The 23,149-nt window shown below is 49.9% G+C and overlaps 2 protein-coding genes and 1 long non-coding RNA gene across 3 annotated transcripts in view; 2 read left to right on the top strand and 1 right to left on the bottom strand.

The window, feature by feature from the left end:
- The window catches only part of LOC140722511 (uncharacterized), a 432,302-nt gene that overhangs the window by 19,139 nt on the left and 390,014 nt on the right, over positions 1–23,149 (top strand). The window lies entirely within an intron of this gene.
- The window catches only part of LOC140722508 (NACHT, LRR and PYD domains-containing protein 3-like), an 863,879-nt gene that overhangs the window by 840,337 nt on the left and 393 nt on the right, over positions 1–23,149 (bottom strand). The window lies entirely within an intron of this gene.
- On the top strand, positions 1,577–22,111 carry LOC140722510 (NACHT, LRR and PYD domains-containing protein 3-like). The gene is made up of 7 exons (XM_073037234.1): positions 1,577–3,352; positions 15,007–15,093; positions 17,656–17,826; positions 20,389–20,559; positions 20,715–20,885; positions 21,041–21,208; positions 21,373–22,111. The coding sequence occupies exons 1-7, from the start codon at positions 1,593–1,595 to the stop codon at positions 21,458–21,460; spliced, it is 2,616 nt and encodes an 871-aa protein (XP_072893335.1). The 5' UTR covers positions 1,577–1,592; the 3' UTR covers positions 21,461–22,111.

Genomic DNA, 23,149 nt, shown 5'->3' with positions numbered 1-23,149 from the left:
CTGATCTCAAAACTCCACTGCCTTGTAACTGTAACCCCTCATGGGGGAGAGTTTGGGAGTAAACCCAATGGGAAAAGCCTGGAGCTGGAGTCCCTGAGTCAGTGTTAAATGGTGTTCAACGCAGACTGGCATCTCCTGCGACACCTCTGGTGCCAAGCTGTGTCAATCTCTGCCGTTCCTTTGTGTACATCAGATGCATGGAGAGAGGGAGCTTGCTACATTGGCAGAAGCTTCCTCTCCATATCGGAGTGTCCCGGCTTGCAGGGGCAGGACATCCATGGTCGACTCTGACAGACGGAGGCCTCATTAGACAGCGCCCCACACCCCCACAGCAACACTGATGAGTAGCAGTTGCCAAGACTTCATCACCCTCTCCCACAGAAACGATGTACATCACTGAGACAGACGTTTGTGGCTTCTTCCATTAACACAGATTCCATCTTTCCACCAATCCTCCATCACTGCGATTGAAAACTACCCATTTTCATTCCTGTCATTCCGATGGGTTATCGATCCGCAACTTCACTGTGATTCTCCCCCAGACGCTGCCCGACTTGAGTATTTCCTGAGTATTCTGCTCCTGTTTTGATGCAAGAGCAGTGGACACCTGTGACTCCCCAGTGTGCAGATTGGCCAAAATGCACAGTGTCCTGCTCTCCATAGTTCCACACCAGATCAACATTAACGTCGTCTGTTAATGAGGCAAACAATGCCTTAAATATAGTGAAATGTTGTTGTAACGGGAGTGCAGTCAGAATTGCAATAGGATATTCAAGATTCAAAAACTTTATTGTCGTTCCAACTGAACATCAGCTCTGCAGGGTAGAATGAGACAGCGTTTCCCAGGAGCAGTGCAATCATAACATTACAAACGCAACACTAAATAATAAACACAACAATAAATAATAAAACACAACAGCCACATGTCGCTTTAAATCAAGTTATAAGTGTCCGGTGCAAGTTAAATGTGTCCAAAGCAGAGTCAGGCAGAGCAGCTATTTAGCAGTCTGACTGCCTGTGGGAGGAAGCTGTTTAGTAGCCTTGTGGTTTTAGTTTTGATGCTCCTGTAAAGTTTACCTGATGGCAGAAGAACAAACAGTTCATGGAGAGGGTGTGAGGGGTCTTTAATGATGTACCGTGTCTTCTGGAGGCATCGACGTTGAAAGAGGTCTTGGACAGAAGGTAGGGAGACCCCAATAACCTTCTCTGCTCCCCTAACCACCCCCTGCAAGGCTTTTTTGTCGGCAGCACTGCAGCTGGAGTACCAGGTTGTGATGCAAAAGGTCAGCACACTCTCAACCACGCCTCTGTAGAATGTAGTTAAGATGTTAGTGGGGAGTGATGCTTGTTTAAGCTTCCTCAGAAAGTGCAATCAGGGGAATGTTCACCTTCACAAATATCTACAACCAGAACATGAGGATTGGACATTTTCAGGGACATCCATTGCTGTCAATTCCGTGTCTGTGAACAGAATTTTACTTTCTGTCCTAATATCCATGGAACCATTGAATTTATTCATGTAATCTCAAACACTGAATGCTGAAATACCGTTATAAAGTTCTTTGTCAGATGAGCCATTTAACGTTTTGAATATGTTCTCTGTTCCCATGGAAGATGTTCAACAGAAACACAAGGAGACTCTGCGGGCACAAACTGAAACACTGAGAGTGAACACGATCCTGATGTCGGAGAAGGTGAAGGTCTTCCAGCTGGCTGATCGATACGCTGAGCTCACAGTCATTTCTACTGTTCGAGATCGGACACTGGTGGAACATGAGCTGCTGGCAAGAGGCAGAGACCATGAGGATTATAGAGAGGAACAACTCCGCAGACAGCTGGAAAAAATCCGTACTGATCAGTTATTCCAGAGCAGCTTTTCCCGGAGTAAATCCAAATCTGGGAGTTCAGCAGCAGTGGCCGGAGTCCCGGGGATCGGGAAAACAACGATGGTACAAAAGATTGCTTATGACTGGGCCATGGGGAAAATATACCAACAATTCCAGTTTGTCTTCAGTTTCAAATTCCGAGATTTAAACACCATTAATTGTAGAATAAACCTGAGGGAACTGATTCTGAATCAGTATCCTTACTTTGGGAATTTCCTGAGAGAGGTCTGGAAGAAACCAGAGGGATTACTGTTTATATTCGATGGTTTGGATGAATTCAAACACAAAATCGATTTTGCGGACAGTCGGAGAGATACCGAACCCAAGCACCAGTGCCCAGATCCCGAGTGGTGGTGTGAAGTGTCTGACATTGTGTACCGTTTAATCCAGGGCAAGCTGCTCCCAGGGTGTTCAGTGCTGGTGACCACCCGTCCCACTGAGTTACATTTATTGGAAAAGGCGGAGATCAGTGTCTGGGCTGAAATCCTGGGATTTGTTGATGAGGAACGGAAGGAATATTTCATCAGACATTTTGAAGATCCGACAGTGGCCGAAGCTGTTTTCAATTATGTGAAGGAGAACGAGGTACTGTACACCATGAGCTACAACCCCTCCTACTGCTGGATCCTCGCTCTGGCACTGGGCCCCTTCTTCACACAAAGAGTCAGGGACACACAGCGAGTTCCCAAGACCATCACCCAACTGTACTCCTACTATATTTATAACATCCTGAAAAACCACGGCCGTGAGATTGAGAACCCCCGTGATGTGTTACTCAGGGTTGGTCAGATGGCCTTCAGAGGAGTGTTGGAGAAGAAGATTGTGTTTACAGATGGAGATTTGGTCAACTACAGTCTTCAGCCTTCCCAGTTCCTGTCCGGGTTCCTGATGGAGCTTTTGGAGAGAGAGGATTCTGCCCAGAGCGTGGTGTACACATTCCCACACCTCACCATCCAAGAGTTTGTAGCTGCAGTCGCACAATTCCTGAATACACATCCTGGGGATATCCTGAAATTCCTCACTGAAACCCACAACACAACAGATGGGCGATTTGAGGTATTTCTCCGTTTTGTTGCTGGTCTCTCCTCCCCAATGACAGCTCGGGGCCTGGAGGAGTTTCTGGGTCCATTTCCTCATGAAACAACCTGCCGGGTGATTGACTGGGTGAAGGAGGAGGTTAAACGACAGAGTGGAAACACGAGGAGTGAAGCTGGTAAAAGGAGCCTCCTGAACACATTGCACTACCTGTTTGAGTCTCAGAATCGTGGACTGGCTCAGGCCGCACTGGGATCTGTGGAAACACTTTCATTCAGTGGAATGACACTGACCCCGATTGACTGCGCGGTCCTGTCTCATGTCATCAGACTCTGTGATACAATAAAACACTTCGACCTGGGGAACTGCCACATTCAGTGTGAAGGAATCCAGCGGCTGGGACCCGGGCTGCACAAGTGCCAGGAGTTGAGGTAACTTGATTTATCTCTCTCTCGGAACTGTGAAACTGTTCTGTTGTGTCATTTCAATGTAAAGGGATTTGGGTTAAACTGTGATAAATCAGATTGTGAAGAATTGTGACAAATGCCCAGGGGATCGGGCAGTAATTCCCCAAGGACGGGAGGGTTCTGTGGTCCTTGTGAAGGATGTTGGATACTTATCAGATCAGTGAATAACGACCATTGGTTTAATGGTAGTAAATCACAGGAATGGCCGTGTTTCCTGCTGCCTGTGACACGTCCATTGACAATGTTCCTTCTCACTGTTACTGACACCCAGACCGACACTGACTGCAGCAGGTGGGTCAGAGATTCACACCCCCTTCCCGGTGAGGGACAAGAGACCGTCTGCATACTGTCCCAGTGAGAAGGAAAGAAATACCATTGTGAGATTGCCCTCCCCTGTCCTTGATAGTGTGTGACGTTGCTCACTACCAGATACACAGAGAGCGAGGCCGCATCTCCTCTGGGTCTCTGTTCAGACCCAACACACACGTAGAAAAATTTTCTGCATCCTCTCGTCTTGTAGGATTATCGTTTATCCTTGGAATCCTCCTGTGGGACTTTTTATCCCAATTCCCCTTCGATTCTTAGGGATCTCGTCGCCATTCCCATTCCTCCTGTGGGCTCTCTATTACACTTTCCTCATCCTCCAGTGGAATGTCTTTTTCCCACCCCTCTTCCTGCGGCATCTTTCTTCCCCATTCCCCTTCCTCCTGTGGGTTCTCTCTTCCCCATTCCCTTCCCTCCAGTGGTATCCCTTCCCATTCCCCTTCCATCCTGTGGGATCTCTCTCCCCCATCCCCTTCCTCCTGTGGGATCTCTCTTCCCCAACCCCCTTCCTCCTGCGGGATCTCTCTCCCCCATCCCCCTCCCTCCTGTGGGATCTCTCTTCCCCATCCTCCTTCCTCCTGTAGGATCTCTCTTCCCCATCCCCCTTCCTCCTGTGGGATCTCTCTTCCCCATTCCCTTCCCTCCAGTGGTATCCCTTCCTCCTGTCAGATCTCTTTTCCCCATCCCCCATCTGCCTATGGGATTTCTCTTCGCAAACCCCCTTCATCCTGTGGGATCTCACTTCCCCATCCCCCTCTCTCCTGTTCGATCTCTCTTCCCCATCCTCCTTCCTCCTGTGGGATCTCTCTTCCCCATCCCCCTTCCTCCTGTGGGATCTCTCTCCCCCATCCCCCTTCCTCCTGTGGGTTCTCACTTCCCCATTCCCTTCCCTCCAGTGGTATCCCTTCCCATTCCCCTTCCATCCTGTGGGATCTCTCTCCCCCATCCCCTTCCTCCTGTGGGATCTCTCTTCCCCATCCCCCTTCCTCCTGCGGGATCTCTCTCCCCCATCCCCCTTCCTCCTGTGGGTTCTCACTTCCCCATTCCCTTCCCTCCAGTGGTATCCCTTCCCATTCCCCTTCCATCCTGTGGGATCTATCTTCCCCATCCCCCTTCCTCCTGTTGGATCTCTCTTCCCCATCCCCCTTCCTCCTGTCGGATCTCTCAACCCCATCCCCCATCCTCCTGTGGGATCTCTCTTCCCCATCCCCCTTCCTCCTGTGGGATCTCTCTTCCCCATCCCCCTTCTTCCTGTGGGAACTGACCTCCCCATATTCCTTCATAGAATCGTAAAATCATAGAATACTACAGCATAGAAAACAAGCCATTCGGCCCTTCTGCTCTGTGCCAAAACTTTATTCCGCTAGTCCCATTGACCTGCACCCAGTCCATAACCCTCCAGACCTCTCCCATCCTTGCATCTATCAGATTTATTCATAAAACCTAAGAATGTGTTCGCATTTTCCACATCAGATAGCAGCTCGTTCCACACTCTCACAACTCTCTGAGTGAGGACGTTCCCCCTAAACCTTTCCCCTTTCACCCTGAAGCCAAGTCCTTTTGTAATTTATCTCTCCTAATCCGTGTGGAAAGAGCCCATTCGCATCTACCCTGTCTATACCCTCGTAATTGTGTAAACTTCTATCAAATCTCCCCTCATTCTTCTGCGCTCCAAGGAATAAAGTCCTAACCTGTTCAATCTTTCCTTGTAACTCAACTCCTGAAGAGCCGGCAACATCCTCGCAGATCTTTTCCGCACACTTTCAGTCTTACTGATATCCGTCCTATAGTTCAGTGACCGGAACTGCACACAATACTCCAAATTTGGCCTCACCAATGTCATATACAACTTCAGCAATAATATTCCAACTCCTATACTCAACTTTGATTTATGAATGCCAGGATGCCAAAATCCTTCTTTACAACCCTGTCTCCCTGTGACGCCACTTTCAGGGAATTATGTATCTGAACTCCCACATCCCTTTCTTCCTGCGCACTCCTCAGTGCCCAACCATTTACTGTGTATGTCCTACCTTGATTTGTCCTTACAAAATGGAACACCTCACACTTTTCTGCATTAAATTCCATCTGCCATTTTTGGGCCCATGTTGCCAGTTGGTCCAGATCCCTCTGCAAGCTTTGAAAGCCTTCCTCGCTGTCCACAACGCCTCCAATCTCAGTGTCATCAGCACACTTGCTGATCCAATTTATCACACTATCATCTAGATCATTGATATAGACAACAAACAACAATGGTCCCAGCACAGATCCCTGAGACACACCACTAGTCACTGGCCTCCAGTCTGAGAAGCGATGATCCACTACCACTCTCTGCCTTCTCACACACAGCCAATTTCAAATCCAATCTACAACCTCTTCATGGATACCTAGTGTCTGAACCTTCTGAACTAACCTCCCATGTGGAACCTTGTCAAAAGCCTTACTGAAGTTGATGTAGACAACATCCACAGCCTTTCCTTCATGTACATTCTTGGTAACCTCCTCGAAAAACACTACATTATACATTAAACACGATCGGCCATGAACAAAGCCATGCTGACTATCTTTAATCAGCCGTTGGTTGTCCAAATCCTTGTATATCCGATCTCTCAGAACACCTTCCAATAATTTACCTAATACCGATGTCAGGCTCACTGGCCTGTAATTACCTGGTGCACTTTTGGAGCCTTTTTCAAACAACGGAACAACATGAGCTACCCTCCAATCCTCCGGCACCGCACTTGTGGCAAAATACGTTTTAAATATTTCTGCCAGGACCCCTGCAATTTCTACACTAGTCTCTCTCAAGGTCCCAGAAAATATCATGTCAGGCCTCGGGGATTTATTTACCTTTATTTGCTGTAAGGCAGTAAGCACCTCCTCCTCTTTAATCTCTATATGTTCCATAAAACATAGAATAGTGCAACACATTACAGGCCCTTCGGCCCACAATGTTGTGCCGACCCTCAAACCCTACTTGCCATATAACCCCCCACCTTAAGTTCCTCCATATGCCTGTCTAGTAGTCTCTTAAACTTCACTCATGTATCTGCCTCCACCACTGACTCAGGCAGTGCATTCCACGCACCAACCACTCTCTGAGTGAAAAACCTTCCTCTAATATCCCCCTTGAACTTCCCTCCCCTTACCTTAAAGCCATGTCCTCTTGTACTGAGCAGTGTTGCCCTGGGGAAGAGGCGCTGGCTGTCCACTCTGTCTATTCCTCTTAATATCTTGTACACCTCTATCATGTCTCCTCTCATCCTCCTCCTTTCCAAAGAGTAAAGCCCTAGCTCCCTTAATCTCTGATCATAATCCATAATCTCTAAACCAGGCAGCATTCTGGTAAATCTCCTCTGTACCCTTTCCAATACTTCCACATCCTTCCTATAGTGAGGTGACCAGAACTGGACACAGAACTCCAAGTGTGGCCTAACTAGAGTTTGATAGAGCTGCATCATTACATCGCTTCTCTTAAACTCTATCCCTTGACTTATGAAAGCTATCACCCCATAAGCTTTCTTAACTACCCTATCTACCTGTGGGGCAACTTTCAGGGATCTGTGGACATGTATCCCCTGATCCCTGTGCTCCTCCACACCACCAACTATCCTGCCATTTACTTTGTACTTTGCCTTGGAGTTTGTCCTTCCGAAGTGTACCACCTCACACTTCTCCGGGTTGAACTCCATCTGCCACTTCTCAGCCCACTTCTGCATCCTATCAATGTCTCTTTGCAATCTTCGACAATCCTCTACACTGTCTACAACATCACCAACCTTTGTGTCGTCTGCAAACTTGCCAACCCACCCTTCTACCCCCACATCCATGTCGTTAATAAAAATCACAAAAAGAAGAGGTCCCAGAACAGATCCTTGCGGAACACCACTAGTCACAACCCTCCAATCTGATTGTTCCACCTCCACCATGACCATCTGCCTTCTGCAGGCAAGCCAATTCTGAATCCACCTGACCAAACTTCCCCGGATCCTATGCCTTCTGACTTTCTGAGTAAGCCTACCATGTGGAACCTTGTCAAATGCCTTACTAAAATCCTTGTAGATCACATCCACTGCACTAGCCTCATCTATAGGCCTGGTCATCTCCTCAAAGAACTCTATCAGGCTTGTTAGGCATGATCTGCCCTTCACAAAGCCATGCTGACTGTCCCTGATCAGACCATGATTCCCTAAATGCTCATAGATCCTATCTCTAAGAATCTTTTTCAACAGCTTTCCCACCACAGATGTAAGGCTCACTGGCCTATAATTACCTGGACTAGCCCTACTGCCTTTTTTGAACAAGGGGACAGCATTCGCCTCCCTCCAATCCTCCCGTACCATTCCCGTGGACAACGAGAACATAAAGATACTAGCCAGAGGTTCAGCAATCTCTTCCCTTGCCTCGTGGAGCAGCCTGGGGAATATTCCGGCAGGCCCCGGGGACTTATCCATCCTAACAACTCCAACACTTCCTCTCCCTTAATATCAACATGCTCCAGAACATCAACCTCACTCATATTGTCCTCACCGTCATCGAGTTCCCTCTCATTGGTGAATACCGAAGAGAAGTATTCATTGAGGACCTCACTCACTTCCAGAGCCTCCAGGCACATCTTCCCACTTTTATCTCTCATCGGTCCTACCATCATTCCTGTCATCCTATTGTTCCTCACATAATTGAAGAATGCCTTGGGGTTTTCCTTTACCCTACTCGCCAAGGCCTTCTCACGCCCCCTTCTTAAGCTCCTTTCTTGCTACCCTATATTCCTCAATAGACCCATCTGATCCTTGCTTCCTAAACCTTGTGTACGCTGCATTCTTCCACCTGACTAGATTTTACACTTCACTTGTCACCCATGGTTCCTTCACCCTACCATTCTTTATCTTCCTCAGCGGGACAAATTAATCCCTAACGTCCTACAAGAGATCCTTAAACATCGACCACATGTCCATAGTACATTTCCCTGCAAAAACATCATCCCAGTTCACACCCGCAAGTTCTAGTCTTATAGCCTCATAATTTGCTCTTCCCCAATTAAAAATGTTCCTGTCCTCTCTGATTCTATCCTTTTCCATGATAATGCTAAAGGTCAGGAAGCAGTGGGCACACCCCCCCCCCCGCCCCCCCAGATGCTCACCCTCTGACAGATCTGTGACCTGACCCGTTTCGTTACCTAATACTAGATCTAGTATGGCATTCCCCCTAGTCGGCCTGTCTACATACTGTGACAGGAATCCATCCTGGACACACTGAACAAACTCTGCCCCATCTAAACCCTTGGAACTAATCAAGTGCCAATCAATATTAGGGAAGTTAAAGTCACCCATGATAACAACCCTGTTATTTTTGCACCTTTCCAAAATCTGCCTCCCAATCTGCTCCTCGATATCTCTGCTGCTACCAGGGGGCCTATAGAATACCCCCAGTAGAGTATCCGCTCCCTTCCTGTTCCTGACTTCCACCCATACTGACTCAAAAGAGGATCCTGCTACATTACCCACCCTTTCTGCAGCTGTAATAGTATCCCTGACCAGTAATGCCAGCCGTCCTCCCCTTTACCCCCTTCTCTATCCCTTTGAAAGCACTGAAATCCAGGAATATTGAGAATCCATTCCTGCCCTGGTGCCAGCCAAGTCTCCGTAATGGCCACTACATCAAAATTCCATGTATGTATCCAAGCTCTCAGTTCAACTTTGTTCCTGATGCTTCTTGCATTGAAGTACACACACTTTAGCCCTTCTACCCTTCATTCTGCTGCTCTTTCCTCAAAGCCTCTCTATGTGTCAGATCTGGCTTTACTCCATGCACTTCTTTCACTGCTCTATCGCACTGGGTCCCATCCCCCTTGCAAATTAGTTTAAACCCTCCGGAACCATGCTAGCAAACATACCAGCAAGGATATTGCTCCCCCTCGAGTTCAGGTGCAACCCATCTAATCTGTACAGGTCCCACCTTCCCCAGAAGAGATCCCAATGATCCAAAAATCTAAAACCCTGTCCCCTGCACCAACTCCTCAGCCACGCATTCAACTGCCATCTCCTCCAATTCTTACCATCACTATCACGTAGCACTGGCAGCAATTCTGAGAACGCCACCCTTGAGGTCCTGTTCTTCAGCCTTCTGCCTACTTCCCGAAACTCACACCAGGACCTCATCCCTCTTCCTGCCTATGTCATTGGTACCAACATGTATCACGACTTCTGGTTGCTTTCCCTCTCGTACCAGAGTGTCATGCACCCGGTTAGACACATCCCGGAACCTGGCACCCGGGAGGCAACAAACCTTGCGGGTTTCCTTCTCACGTCCACAAAATCTCCTGTCTGCTCCCCTAACTATAGAGTCTCCAATGACGACAGCTCTCCTCCTCTCCGTCCCATCCTTCTGCACCACAGGGTCAGACTCAGTGACAGAGGCCCTGCGACAGTGGCTCACACCTGGTCGGTCGTCCCCGCCAACAGCATCCAGGACGGTAAACTTATTATTCAGGGGAATGGCTACAGGGGTGCTCTGCACTACCTGTCTACTCTCCTTCGCTTTCCCCCCTCTGACTGTCTCCCAACGACCTGCTTCCGGCAGCCTAGGTGTGACTACCTCCCTGTAGCTCTCATCTCTGTCTGCCTCATTCTCCCTTATGAGTCGAAGGTCATCCATCTGCTGCTCCAGATTCCTCACACGGTCTTCCAGATCGCCCAGCCGCAAGCACTTCTGGCAGATGTGACTCTGCGGGAGAGGGGAGTTCCCCCAAGACTGCCACATCTCACAGGAGAGGCACATCACCGTCTCAGGAGGCATTGTAAAGACCTGTCAAAGCCTCAAATCTCCACTCACTCACTGGCCGCTTTCCACAGGCCGCTCAGCTTGAGCTACCCCTCTATTTATTTGTTTGAGCTTTTCAAACTGCTTGGTCAATCAGCTGCTTTCTGCTGAGTCTGAGCTATTCAAATCTTGGTTGTCTTCATTTGCACAGTCCAACTGCCAAAACTGCCAGAATCTCTCGAGTCAAAGCCTCAAATTTCCACTCCTTCACTGGCCCACTCACTCACTAGCCGCGTTCCATGACACTACTGTTTGTTTCCTTTAATTCCATATCCGCTATGCCAGTTTCCTGAGTAGACACTGACACAAAAAAACTGTTTAAGATCTTCCCCATCTCGTGATGCTACACATAGACAACCACTGTGATCGTCTAGGGGACCAATTTTGTCCTTTACTATCCTTTTACTCTTAATATACTCGTAGAAACCCTTCAGGTTTACCTTCACATTATCTGCCAACACAACCTCATGTCTTCTTTTTGCCTTCCTGATTTCCTTCTTTAGTATTCCCTTACAATCTCTATACTCTTCAAGTATCTCATTTGTTCCTTGTTGCCTGTACCTGCTAAACACCTACTTAACCAGATCGCCAATATCCCTTGAACAACAAGGTTCCCTATCCCTGTTAACTTTGCCTTTAATCCTGGCAGGAACATACAAACTCCAGATGTAAGCGCAGTTCAGTAACTCCACTTACTGAATATATCATTGCCAGAAAACAACTTACCCCAATCCACTCTTCCCAGATCCTCGCTCATTTCCACAAAATTGGCCCTTCTCCAATTCAGAACTTTAACTGGTGGACCAGTCCTATCCTTATCCATAATTATCTTGAAACTAATGACATTATGGTCACTGGACGCAAAATGTTCGCTTACACATACTTCTGTCACCTGACCTGTCTGATTCCCTAATAGGAGATCAGGTACTGCACTCTCTCTCGTTGGTACCTCAATATATTGATTTAGAAAACTTTCCTGAACACATTTGACAAACTCCACACCATCTAACCCTTTCACAGAGTGGGATTCCAGGTCAATATGTGGGAAGTTAAAATCCCCTGTGATTACAACTTTCTGTTTCTTACATTGGTGTGCTAGCTCTCTACAGATTTGCTCCCCCAATTCTCTCGGACTATTGGGCCGTATATAATAATACCCTATTCGTGTGGTCACACCTTTCCCGTTCCTCAGCTCCACCAATACGGCCTCTGTAGACGAGCCCTCCGGAGTGTCCCGTCTACGCACAGCTGTGAGATTCCCCTGACTAGTAATGCCACTCCTCCCCCTTTCATCCCTCCCCCTCTATCACGTCTGAAACAACGTAACCTCGGAACATGAAGCTGCCAGTCCTGTCCCTCCTGCAAACCAAGTCGTACTAATAGCAATAATGTCGAAATCATCATGTGCCAATCCACGCCCTAAACTCATCTGCCTTACCTACAATACTCCTTGCATTGAAATAGATGCACCTGAGAACATTTCTATCACGTACAAACCATTGAGATCTGTCTATACAGGCAGTCCTCGCATGACCATTATCCTCCTCCACATCACTATCTGCTCTAACACTCTACCCCCTCCCCCTGCAATCTTGTTTAAAACCCCCGGAGCATAACTTGCTAACCTACCGGCAAGGATGTTAGTCCCCCTCCAGTTCAGGTGCAAACTGCCCAATTCGAACTGGTCCCACCTCCCCTGGAAGAAAGCCCAATTGTCCAGAAACATGAACCCCTCCATCATGCACCATCCCCTCATCCACGTATTTAGCTGCATTATTTCTAGCCTCACTAGCACGTGGCACGGGCAGCAATCCTCCTGTGGGATATCTCTTCCCCATAGTCCTTCCTACTTCGGGATCGCTCGTCCATCTGATTTCCTCCTGTGGGCTCTCACATCCCCACCCCCATTCCACCTGTGGGATCCCCCTTCCCCATCCACCATCCTCCTGCGGGGCCTCTGTTCCCATCACCCCACTTCCTGTGGGATCTGTCTTTCCCATAAACATTCATCCTGAGGTGTCTCTCTTCCGTATCACGCTTCCTGCTGTTGGGTTTCTGTTCCCAATCACCCTTCCTCTTGTGAGATCTCTCTTCTCCATCCCCCTTCCTCATGTGGGATATCGCTACCCCATCCCCCTTCCTCTTGTGGGATCTCTCTCCCCCATCCCCCATCATCCTGCGGATCACTCTCCCCCATCCCACTTCCTCCTGTGGGATCTCTCACCCCCATTCCCCATCCTCCTGCGGGATCTCTCTTCCCCATCGCATTCCTCCTGCGGGATATCTCTCCCCCATCCTCCTTCCTCCTGTGGGATCCCTCTCCCCCATCCCCCATCCACCAGCGGGATCTCTGCTCCCCATCCCCCTTCCTCTTGTGGGATCTCGCTCCCCTATCCCCCTTCCTCCTGTGGGATCGCTCACCCCCATCCCCCTTCCTCCTGCAGGATTTCTCTCCCCCATCTCCCTCCCTCCTGTGGGATCGCTCACCCCCATCCCCCTTCCTCCTTTGGGATCTCTCTCCCCCAACCCCCTTCCACCTGTGGGATCTCTCTCCCCCATCCCACTTCCTCCTGTGGCATCTGTCTCCCTCATCCCCTTACTCCTGCGGGAGCTCTCTCCCCCATCCCCCTTCCTCCTAAGGTATCTCTCTGCCCCATCCCCCTTCCTCCTGCGGGAGCTCTCTGCCCCATCCCCTTCCTCCTGCGGGAGCTGTCTTCCCCATCCCACTTCCTCCTGTGGCGACTGTCTCCCTCATCCCCTTCCTCCTGCGGGATCTCTCTCCCCCATCCCACTTCCTCCTGTGGCATCTGTCTCCCCCATCCCCCTTCCTCCTGCGGGATCTCTCTCCCCCATCCCCCTTCCTCTTGCGGGATCTCTATCCCCCATCCCACTTCCTCCTGCGGGATCTCTCTCCCCCATCCCCCTACCTCCTGCGGGATCTCTCTCCCCCATCCCACTTCCTCCTGCGGGAGCTCTCTCCCCCATCCCCCTTCCTCCTGAGGGATCTCTCTGCCCCATCCCCCTTCCTCCTGCGGGAGCTCTCTGCCCCATACGCTTCCTCCTGCGGGAGCTGTCTTCCCCATCCCACTTCCTCCTGTGGCGTCTGTCTCCCTCATCCCCATCCTCCTGCGGGATCTCTCTCCCCCATCCCACTTCCTCCTGTGGCATCTGTCTCCCCCATCCCCCTTCCTCCTGCGGGATCTCTCTCCCCCATCCCCCTTCCTCTTGCGGGATCTCTCTCCCCCATCCCACTTCCTCCTGCGGGATCTCTCTCTCCCCCATCCCCCTACCTCCTGCGGGATCTCTCTCCCCCATCCCCCTTCCTCCTGAGGGATCTCTCTGCCCCATCCCCCTTCCCCCTGCGGGAGCTCTCTGCCCCATCCCCTTCCTCCTGCGGGAGCTGTCTTCCCCATCCCACTTCCTCCTGTGGCGTCTGTCTCTGCTCCATTCCCCTTCCTCCTGTGGGATCTCTCTCCCCCATCCCCCTTCCTCCTGTGGGATCACTCTCCCCCTTCCTCCTGTGGGATCTCTCTCCCCCATCCCCCTTCCTCCTGTGGGATCGCTCAAGCCCATCCCCCTTCCTCCTGCGGGATCTCTCATCCCCATCACCCTGACTCCTGCGGGATTTCACTCCCCCATCCCCCTTCCTGCTGCGGGATCACTCTCCCCAATCCCCCTTCCTCCTGTGGGATCCCTCTAACCCATCCCCCTTCCACCTGTGGGATCTATCTCCCCATCCCCCTTTCTCCTGTGGGAGCTCTCTCCCCCTCCACCTTCCTCCTGCGGGAGCTCTCTCCCCCTCCACCTTCCTCCTGCGGGAGCTCTCTCCCTCTGTGGGATCTCTCTCCCCCATCCCCCTTCCCCCAGTGGGATACGTCTCCCCCATCCCCCTTCCTCCTGTGGGATCTCTCCCCCATCCCCCTTCTTCCTGTGGGATCTCTCTTCCCCATCCCCCTTCCTCCTGTGGGATCTCTCTTCTACATTCCCCGTCCTCCTGTGGGATCTCTCTTCCCCATCCCCCTTCCTCCTGTGGGATCTCTCTCCCCCATCCCCCTTCCTCTTGTGGGATCTCTCTTCCACATCCGCTTCCTTCAGTGTCTTTCCATCCTTTACCTTAGGTGATGTCTCTTCCTCCATCTCCCATCGACATTAACCGATTCTCAAATCTTCCTCACTGTTTGACTTTCTCCCCTTCACCCCTGCCCTTTCCGACTGTCTCACGTCAGGAACACTTTTCTAACCATCAGGGAATGAGAGAGAATATGTGGAGTTTACAGGGTCACACCGACAGACAAAATTACTGACATTCGGTGAATTCATTGGAGCTGGGCAGTGAGGGACATTGACAGTGATGGGAACTACGATCAGTGAATTAATAAAGAGTTTAATGTTTGCTGAAATATCCGAGTGAGAGAAATTGCCTCAGACCCATGGTTTTAATCACTATGTTCATCAATCTAACTGTTTGTGTTTAGACTCGGGAGGAATGACCTGGGAGATTCAGGAGTGAAAGTGGTGTCTGCGGCTCTGAGGAACCCGGAGTGTAAAATACAGAAACTGGGGTAAGTACCAGACTGTGGGAGATTGTGTTTACAGTCACTGGGTGTCTGACACTGAACATTATTGTGATCAGTAATTGTGTTACTGATAAACACTGGGGATTTGTACCGTCTCCTGTCTCTCTGTGTCCTTCACCCTCACTCTCTCTCATCACCAGTCTGACCGATGTCGGTCTCACAGATTCTGGTGCCGAGGATCTCGTCTCCGCTCTCAGTACAAACCCATCACTGACGGGGCTGGACCTGATATCAAACTCGCTGACAGACTAGCCTTATAATCTTCCAGATTCATATCATTACCTAGTTTTTGAACCTTTTGGAAGCTCTTCTTTTCTTCTTCACTAGATTTACAACGGCCTTTGTGCACCACGGATCTTGTACCCTACCGTCCTTTCCATGTCTCATTAGAACGCATCTACTCAGAACCCCACGCAAATATCCATTGAACATTTTCTACATTTCTTTGGTCCGTTTCCCTGAGGACATCAATTTCCAATTGATGCTTACAAGTTCCAGCCTGATATGCTCATAGTTCTCCTTACTCCAATTAGAGGTTTCCCTAACTTGCCTGTTCCTATCCCTCTCTAATGCTGTGGTAAAAGAGATAGAATTGTGATCACAGTCTCCAAAATGCTCTCTCACTGAGAGACCTGACACCTGGCCAGGTTCATTTTCCAATAGCGGATCAAGTGCAGCCTCTCCTCTTGTAGGCTTATCTACGTATTGTGTCAGGAAACCTTCCTGAACACACCTAACAAACTCCACCCCGTCAAAACCCTTCACTCTAGGGAGATGCCAATCAATATTTGGGAAATTAAAATCTCCCACTTCAACAACCCTGTTATTGTTACTCCTTTCCAGAATCTGTCTCCCTATCTGCTCCTCGATGTCCCTGTTACTGTTGGGAGGTCTATAAAAAACACCCAGTCAAGTTATTGACCCCTTCCTGTTCCTAACCTCCACCCACAGAGACTCCACAGACAACCCCTTCATGACTTCCTCCTTTTCTGCAGCCGTGACACTATCTCTGATCAACAGTGCCATGCCCCCACCTCTGTGGCCTCCCTCCCTGTCCTTTCTGAAACATCTAGAGCCGGGCACTCGAAATAAACATTCCTGTCCCTGCACCATCCGAGTCTCTGTAATGGCCACCACATCATATCTCCAAGTACTGATCCACGCTCTAGGCTCATCTGCTTTGTTCACAACACTCCTTGCATTAAAATAGACACACCTCAAACCATCGGTCTGAGAGCGTCCCTTCTCTATCACCTGCCTATCCTCCCTCTCGCACTGTCTCCAAATTTTCTCTATTTGTGAGCCAACCTCCCTTTCCGCCATCACTTCATTTCAGTTCCCACCCCCTCCCAGCAATTCTGGTTTAAATTCTCCCCAATAGCCTTAGCAAACCAGGATATCGTTTTCCCTGGCGTTCAAGTGCAACCCGTCCTTTTTGTGCAGGTCACAGCTGCTCCAAAGGAGGTCCCAGTGATCCAGAAATCTGAATCCCTGCCTCCTGCTCCAATCCCTCAGCCACGCATTCATCCTCCACCTCATTCTATTCCTGTACTCACTGTCGCGTGGCACAGGCAGTAATCCCGAGATTACTACCTTTGCCGGTCCTGCTTCTCAACTTCCTTCCGAACTCCCTGTAGTCTGTTTTCAGGACCTCTTCCCTTTTCCTATCTATGTCACTGGTACCAATATGTACCACGACCTCTGGCTGTTCTCCCTCCCACTGCAGGATATCTTGGACGTGTTCTGAAACATCCCGGACCCTGGCACCTGGTAGGCAAATGACCATCCGCGTTTCTTTCCTGCGTCCACAGAATCGTCTCTCTGGCCCTCAAACGACAGAGTCACCTATCACTACTGTCTTCCTCTTCCTTTCCCTGCCCTTCTGAGCCACAGGGCCACTGTTGCCTCCACCAGGTAGGCTGTCCCCACCCTCTCCAGCAGTACTTGAACAGGGGTACTTATCGTCAAGGGGAATAGCCACAGGGGTACTCTCTAGTACCTGCTTCTTGCCCTTCCCTCTCCTAACTGTGACCCACTTCTTCAGTCTCCCGTGGCCCCGGTGTGACCACCTGCCTGTAACTCCTCTCTATCACCTCCTCGCTCTCCCTGACCAGACGAAGGTCATCGAGCTGCATCCCCAGTTCTCTAACTCGGTCCCTAAGGAGCTGCAGCTCGACACACCGGGTGCAGATGTTGCCGTCCGGGACGCTGGGAGTCTCCAGGATCTCCCACATCTGACACCGAGCACAGAAAACCAGCCTCACACACATACTCTCTGTCTGTATTGTAAACAGATAACCTACCTCGCCTCGACCCTTTATCGCCGAAGCCCCGTTGAGCCAAAGCCTTCCGACTCTGTCTCCCGCTCCTCTGACGCTCGCTCTGTGAATCTGTCTTCCTTTTAAACTCTTCTCATTGTTCTCACTGGCCGACTTACACAGTCATACTGAATAAAAAAATCAGTAATTGTGTTACTGATAAACACTGGGGATTTGTACCGTCTCCTGTCTCTCTGTGTCCTTCACCCTCACTCTCTCTCATCTCCAGGCTGGACAATGTCGGTCTCACAGATTCTGGTGCCGAGGATCTCGTCTCCGCTCTCAGTACAAACCCATCACTGATGTGGCTGGACCTGAGTGATAATAAACTGGGGGATTCAGGAGTGAAACTGGTGTCTGCGGCTCTGAGGAACCCGGAGTGTAAAATACAGACACTGGGGTAAGTACCAGACTGTGGGAGATTGTGTTTACAGTCACTGGGTGTCTGACACTAAACATTAATGTGATCAGTAATTGTGTTACTGATAAACACTGGGGATTTGTACCGTCTCCTGTCTCTCTGTGTCCTTCACCCTCACTCTCTCTCATCTCCAGGCTGTGGGATGTCGGTCTCACAGATTCTGGTGCCGAGGATCTCGTCTCTGCTCTCAGTACAAACCCATCACTGACGGGGCTGGACCTGATATCAAACTCGCTGACAGACTAGCCTTATAATCTTCCAGATTCATATCATTACCTAATTTTTGAACCTTTTGGAAGCTCTTCTTTTCTTCTTCACTAGATTTACAACGGCCTTTGTGCACCACGGATCTTGTACCCTCCCATCCTTTCCATGTCTCATTGGAACGTATCTACTCAGAACCCCACGCAAATATCCCTTGAACATTTTCTACATTTCTTTGGTCCGTTTCCCTGAGGACATCAATTTCCAATTGATGCTTACAAGTTCCAGCCTGATATGCTCATAGTTCTCCTTACTCCAATTAGAGGTTTCCCTAACTTGCCTGTTCCTACCCCTCTCTAATCCTATGGTAAAAGAGATAGAATTGTGATCACTATCTCCAAAATGCTCTCCCACTGAGAGACCTGACACCTGGCCAGGTTCATTTCCCAATACCGGATCAAGTACAGCCTCTCCTCTTGTAGGCCTATCTACGTATTGTGTCAGGAAACCTTCCTGAACACACCTAACATACTCCACCCCGTCAAAACCTCTCACTCTAGGGAGATGCCAATCAATATTTGGGAAATTAAAATCTCCCACCTCAACAACCCTGTTATTGTTACTCCTTTCCAGAATCTGTCTCCCTATCTGCTCCTCGATGTCCCTGTTACTGTTGGGAGGTCTATACAAAACACCCAGTCGAGTTATTGACCCCTTCCTGTTCCTAACCTCCACCCACAGAGACTGTAGACAACCCCTCCATGATGTCCTCCTTTTCTGCAGCCGTGACCCTATCTCTGATCAACAGTGCCATGCCCCCACCTCTGTGGCCTCCCTCCCTGTCCTTTCTGAAACATCTAAAGCCGGGCACTCAAAATAAACATTCCTGTCCCTGCACCATCCGAGTCTCTGTAATGGCCACCACATCATATCTCCAAGTACTGATCCACGCTCTAAGCTCATCCGCTTTGTTCACAACACTCCTTGTATTAAAATAGACACACCTCAAACCATCGGTCTGAGAGCGTCCCTTCTCTATCACCTGCCTATCCTCCCTCTCGCGCTGTCTCCAAATTTTCTCTATTTGTGAGCCAACCTCCCTTTCCGCCATCACTTCACTTCAGTTCCCACCCCCTCCCAGCAATTCGAGTTTAAATTCTCCCCAATAGCCTTAGCAAATCAGGATATCGGTTTCCCTGGCGTTCAAGTGCAACCCGTCCTTTTTGTGCAGGTCACAGCTGCTCCAAAGGAGGTCCCAGTGATCCAGAAATCTGAATCCCTGCCTCCTGCTCCAATCCCTCAGCCACGCATTCATCCTCCACCTCATTCTATTCCTGTACTCACTGTCGCGTGGCACAGGCAGTAATCCCGAGATTACTACCTTTGCCGGTCCTGCTTCTCAACTTCCTTCCTAACTCCCTGTACTCTGTTTTCAGGACCTCTTCCCTTTTCCTACCTATGTCACTGGTACCAATATGTACCACGACCTCTGGCTGTTCTCCCTCCCACTGCAGGATATCTTGGACGTGTTCTGAAACATCCCGGACCCTGGCATCTCGGAGGCAAACGACCATCCGCGTTTCTTTCCTGCGTCCACAGAATCGTCTATCTGGCCCTCAAACGACAGAGTCACCTATCACTACTGTCTTCCTCTTCCTTTCCCTGCCCTTCTGAGCCACAGGGCCACTGTTGCCTCCACCAGGTAGGCTGTCCCCACCCCTCTCCAGCAGTACTTGAACAGGGGTACTTATCGTCAAGGGGAATAGCCACAGGGGTACTCTCTAGTACCTGCTTCTTGCCCTTCCCTCTCCTGACTGTGACCCACTTCTTCAGTCTCCCGTGGCCCCGGTGTGACCACCTGCCTGTAACTCCTCTCTATCACCTCCTCGCTCTCCCTGACCAGACGAAGGTCATCGAGCTGCATCTCCAGTTCCCTAACTCGGTCCCTAAGGAGCTGCAGCTCGACACATCGGGTGCAGATGTTGCCGTCCAGGAGGCTGGGAGTCTCCAGGATCTCCCACATCTGACACCGAGCACAGAAAACCAGCCTCACACACATACTCTCTGCCTGTATTGTAAGCAGATAACCTAACTCGCCTCGACCCTTTATCGCCGAAGCCCCGTTGAGCCAAAGCCTTCCTTCTCTGTCTCCCGCTCCTCTGACGCTCGCTCTGTAAATCTGTCTTCCTTTTAAACTCTTCTCGCTCTTCTCACTGGCCAACTTGTGCAGTCGTGCTGAAGAAAAAAAATCAGTAATTGTGTTACTGATAAACACTGGGGATTTGTACCGTCTCCTGTCTCTCTGTGTCCTTCACCCTCACTCTCTCTCATCTCCAGGCTTGAGGGTGTCGGTCTCACAGATTCTGGTGCCGAGGATCTCGTCTCCGCTCTCAGTACAAACCCATCACTGACGGAGCTGGACCTGAGTGGTAACAAACTGGGGCATTCAGGAGTGAAACTGGTGTCTGCGGCTCTGAGGAACCCGGAGTGTAAAATACAGAAACTGCGGTAAGTACCAGACTGTGGGAGATTGTGTTTACAGTCACTGGGTGTCTGACACTGAACATTAATGTGATCAGTAATTGTGTTACTGATAAACACTGGGGATTTGTACCGTCTCCTGTCTCTCTGTGTCCTTCACCCTCACTCTCTCTCATCTCCAGGCTGATCCGTGTCGGTCTCACAGATTCTGGTGCCGAGGATCTCGTCTCCGCTCTCAGTACAAACCCATCACTGACGGAGCTGGACCTGAGTGGTAATAAACTGGGGGATTCAGGAGTGAAACTGGTGTCTGCGGCTCTGAGGAACCCGGAGTGTAAAATACAGAAACTGGAGTAAGTACCAGACTGTGGGAGATTGTGTTTACAGTCACTGGGTGTCTGACACTAAACATTAATGTGATCAGTAATTGTGTTACTGATAAACACTGGGGATTTGTACCGTCTCCTGTCTCTCTGTGTCCTTCACCCTCACTCTCTCTCATCTCCAGTCTGGGGAAAGTCGGTCTCACAGATTCTGGTGTCGAGGATCTCGTCTCCGCTCTCAGTACAAAACCATCACTGACGGGGCTGTACCTGAGATACAACTCTCTGACAGACCGATCTGTCCCCGCTCTCCGCCGCCTCATATTGACCCTCCCGAGTCTGAAGCGGATCCGGTGAGTGTTTGTGTTAATGTTCAATGTGATGAAATATCAGTGGATCCGCGGGTTTTCTGGTGATATTTGTCTGTGAGTGTTGTTGAAACATTAACCCCGGTCTCCTGTCACTGACACTGTTGTGTAATCTGTTTATTTCATCTTTATTCTCCCATCTGTTTCAGGCTGTACGGGAATCGGTTCAGTGAGACCGGGAGGAAGGAACTGGAGCCTCTGCGGGGAGTCAGACCCGGACTGAGAGTGAACATCTGAATGTGTGAACATCCCCGCCCGCGGGATGGGGACATTTGGCCGACTCCCCGCCCTCCCCTTTAACTCCCGCCCTTACCTTTAACGGCCGTGCGCTGGGGCTGATTCCCAACGGTTTTAACGGAACCGGCTCGGGCCTCGCGTTGTGTACGTCGCTCGCAGCGGACCCGCAGTGACGTGTTTCCGCCTGCTGTCCGGCGGGGCAGCTTCCGCCGGATGTGCGTGTGCGAGACTCCCCACGTGACATCCCCGGGGAATTACCCGGACAGGAAGAGCCCGGGGTCCGGGGCTCAGTCTGGGACACCGGTGTCCCGGGGTGGGGGGGGGATGATCCCGGGAGAGAATCCTTTTGCTCCCTTTGCTGAGGACGGTGCATTCGGCAGCCTGGCCGATATAATGATGTTAAATGGACAAATCCCTCGGCAGTGACCCTGGATCTGCAGCGATCCCGGACACGGCCCTGAAGTGTGATTTTATAATCATCGGTTCCCCGATGCAGAGTGACGGTGAGAAACGGGACTGATTATTCAACCGGTCACTCCTTGTCTCCGCTCAGTTAATTGTGTGTGACTGTGAGCAGATTATTTATTCCCACACGTTAGCAGCTCACACATTGTTTCATTTATATTTCTCATAAAAAAAATCAATAAACCACTGTATCTTCCTGACTTGTGTCGGACTCGAGTTTTATTTGAGGTTTCTGTTGCCCCCCGCACCCTGTGCACTGCAACAGTGGGTCGGAGCTCCTCACACTGATACAGTAGCGTCTCAGCTCCAGGCTGAAGGAGGTCAGACAAGCAGAGTCTAGGAGCCCAGGATCTCATCTCCACCAGATAGATAGATAGATAGATAGATAGATATTTTATTCATCCCCATGGGGAAATTCAACATTTTTCCAATGTCCCATACACTTATTGTAGCAAAACTAATTACATAAAAATACTTAACAGTAAACATATGATATGCATCTAAAATCACCCTCTCAAAAAGCATTAATAAATTGCTTTTAAAAAGTTCTTAAGTAGTTTACTTAATACATTGAGTCCTAATCCCGGCACTTTAACATATCCAACTCCTGGCGGTTGAATTGTAAAGCCTAATGGCATTGGGGAGTATTGATCTCTTCATCCTGTCTGAGGAGTATTGCATCGATAGCAACCTGTCGCTGAAACTGCTTCTCTGTCTCTGGATGGTGCTATGCAGAGAATGTTCAGGGTTTTCCGTGATTGACCGTAGCCTACTCAGCACCCTTCGCTCTGCTACTGATGTTATACTCTCCAGTTCTGTGCCCACGACAGAGCCCGCCTTCCTTACCAGCTTATTAAGACGTGAGGCGTCCCTCTTCTTAATGCTGCCTCCCCAACACGCCACCACAAAGAAGAGGGCGCTCTCCACAACTGACCTATAGAACATCTTCAGCATCTCACTACAAACATTGAATGACGCCAACCTTCTCAGGAAGTACAGTCGACTCTGTGCCCTCCTGCACAAGGCATCTGTGTTGGCAGTCCAGTCTAGCTTCTCGTTTAACTGCACTCCCTGATACTTGTAGGTCTTAACCTGCTCCACACATTCTCCATTAATGATCACTGGCTCCATATGAGGCCTAGGTCTCCTAAAGTCACCACCATCTCCTTGGTCTTGGTGATATTGAGACGCAGGTAGTTTGAGTTGCACCATATCACAAAGTCC

Source organism: Hemitrygon akajei, unplaced genomic scaffold, assembly GCF_048418815.1.
Source record: "Hemitrygon akajei unplaced genomic scaffold, sHemAka1.3 Scf000078, whole genome shotgun sequence".
NCBI lineage: Eukaryota > Metazoa > Chordata > Chondrichthyes > Myliobatiformes > Dasyatidae > Hemitrygon > Hemitrygon akajei.
This window is presented reverse-complemented; position numbering and strand designations above follow the sequence as displayed.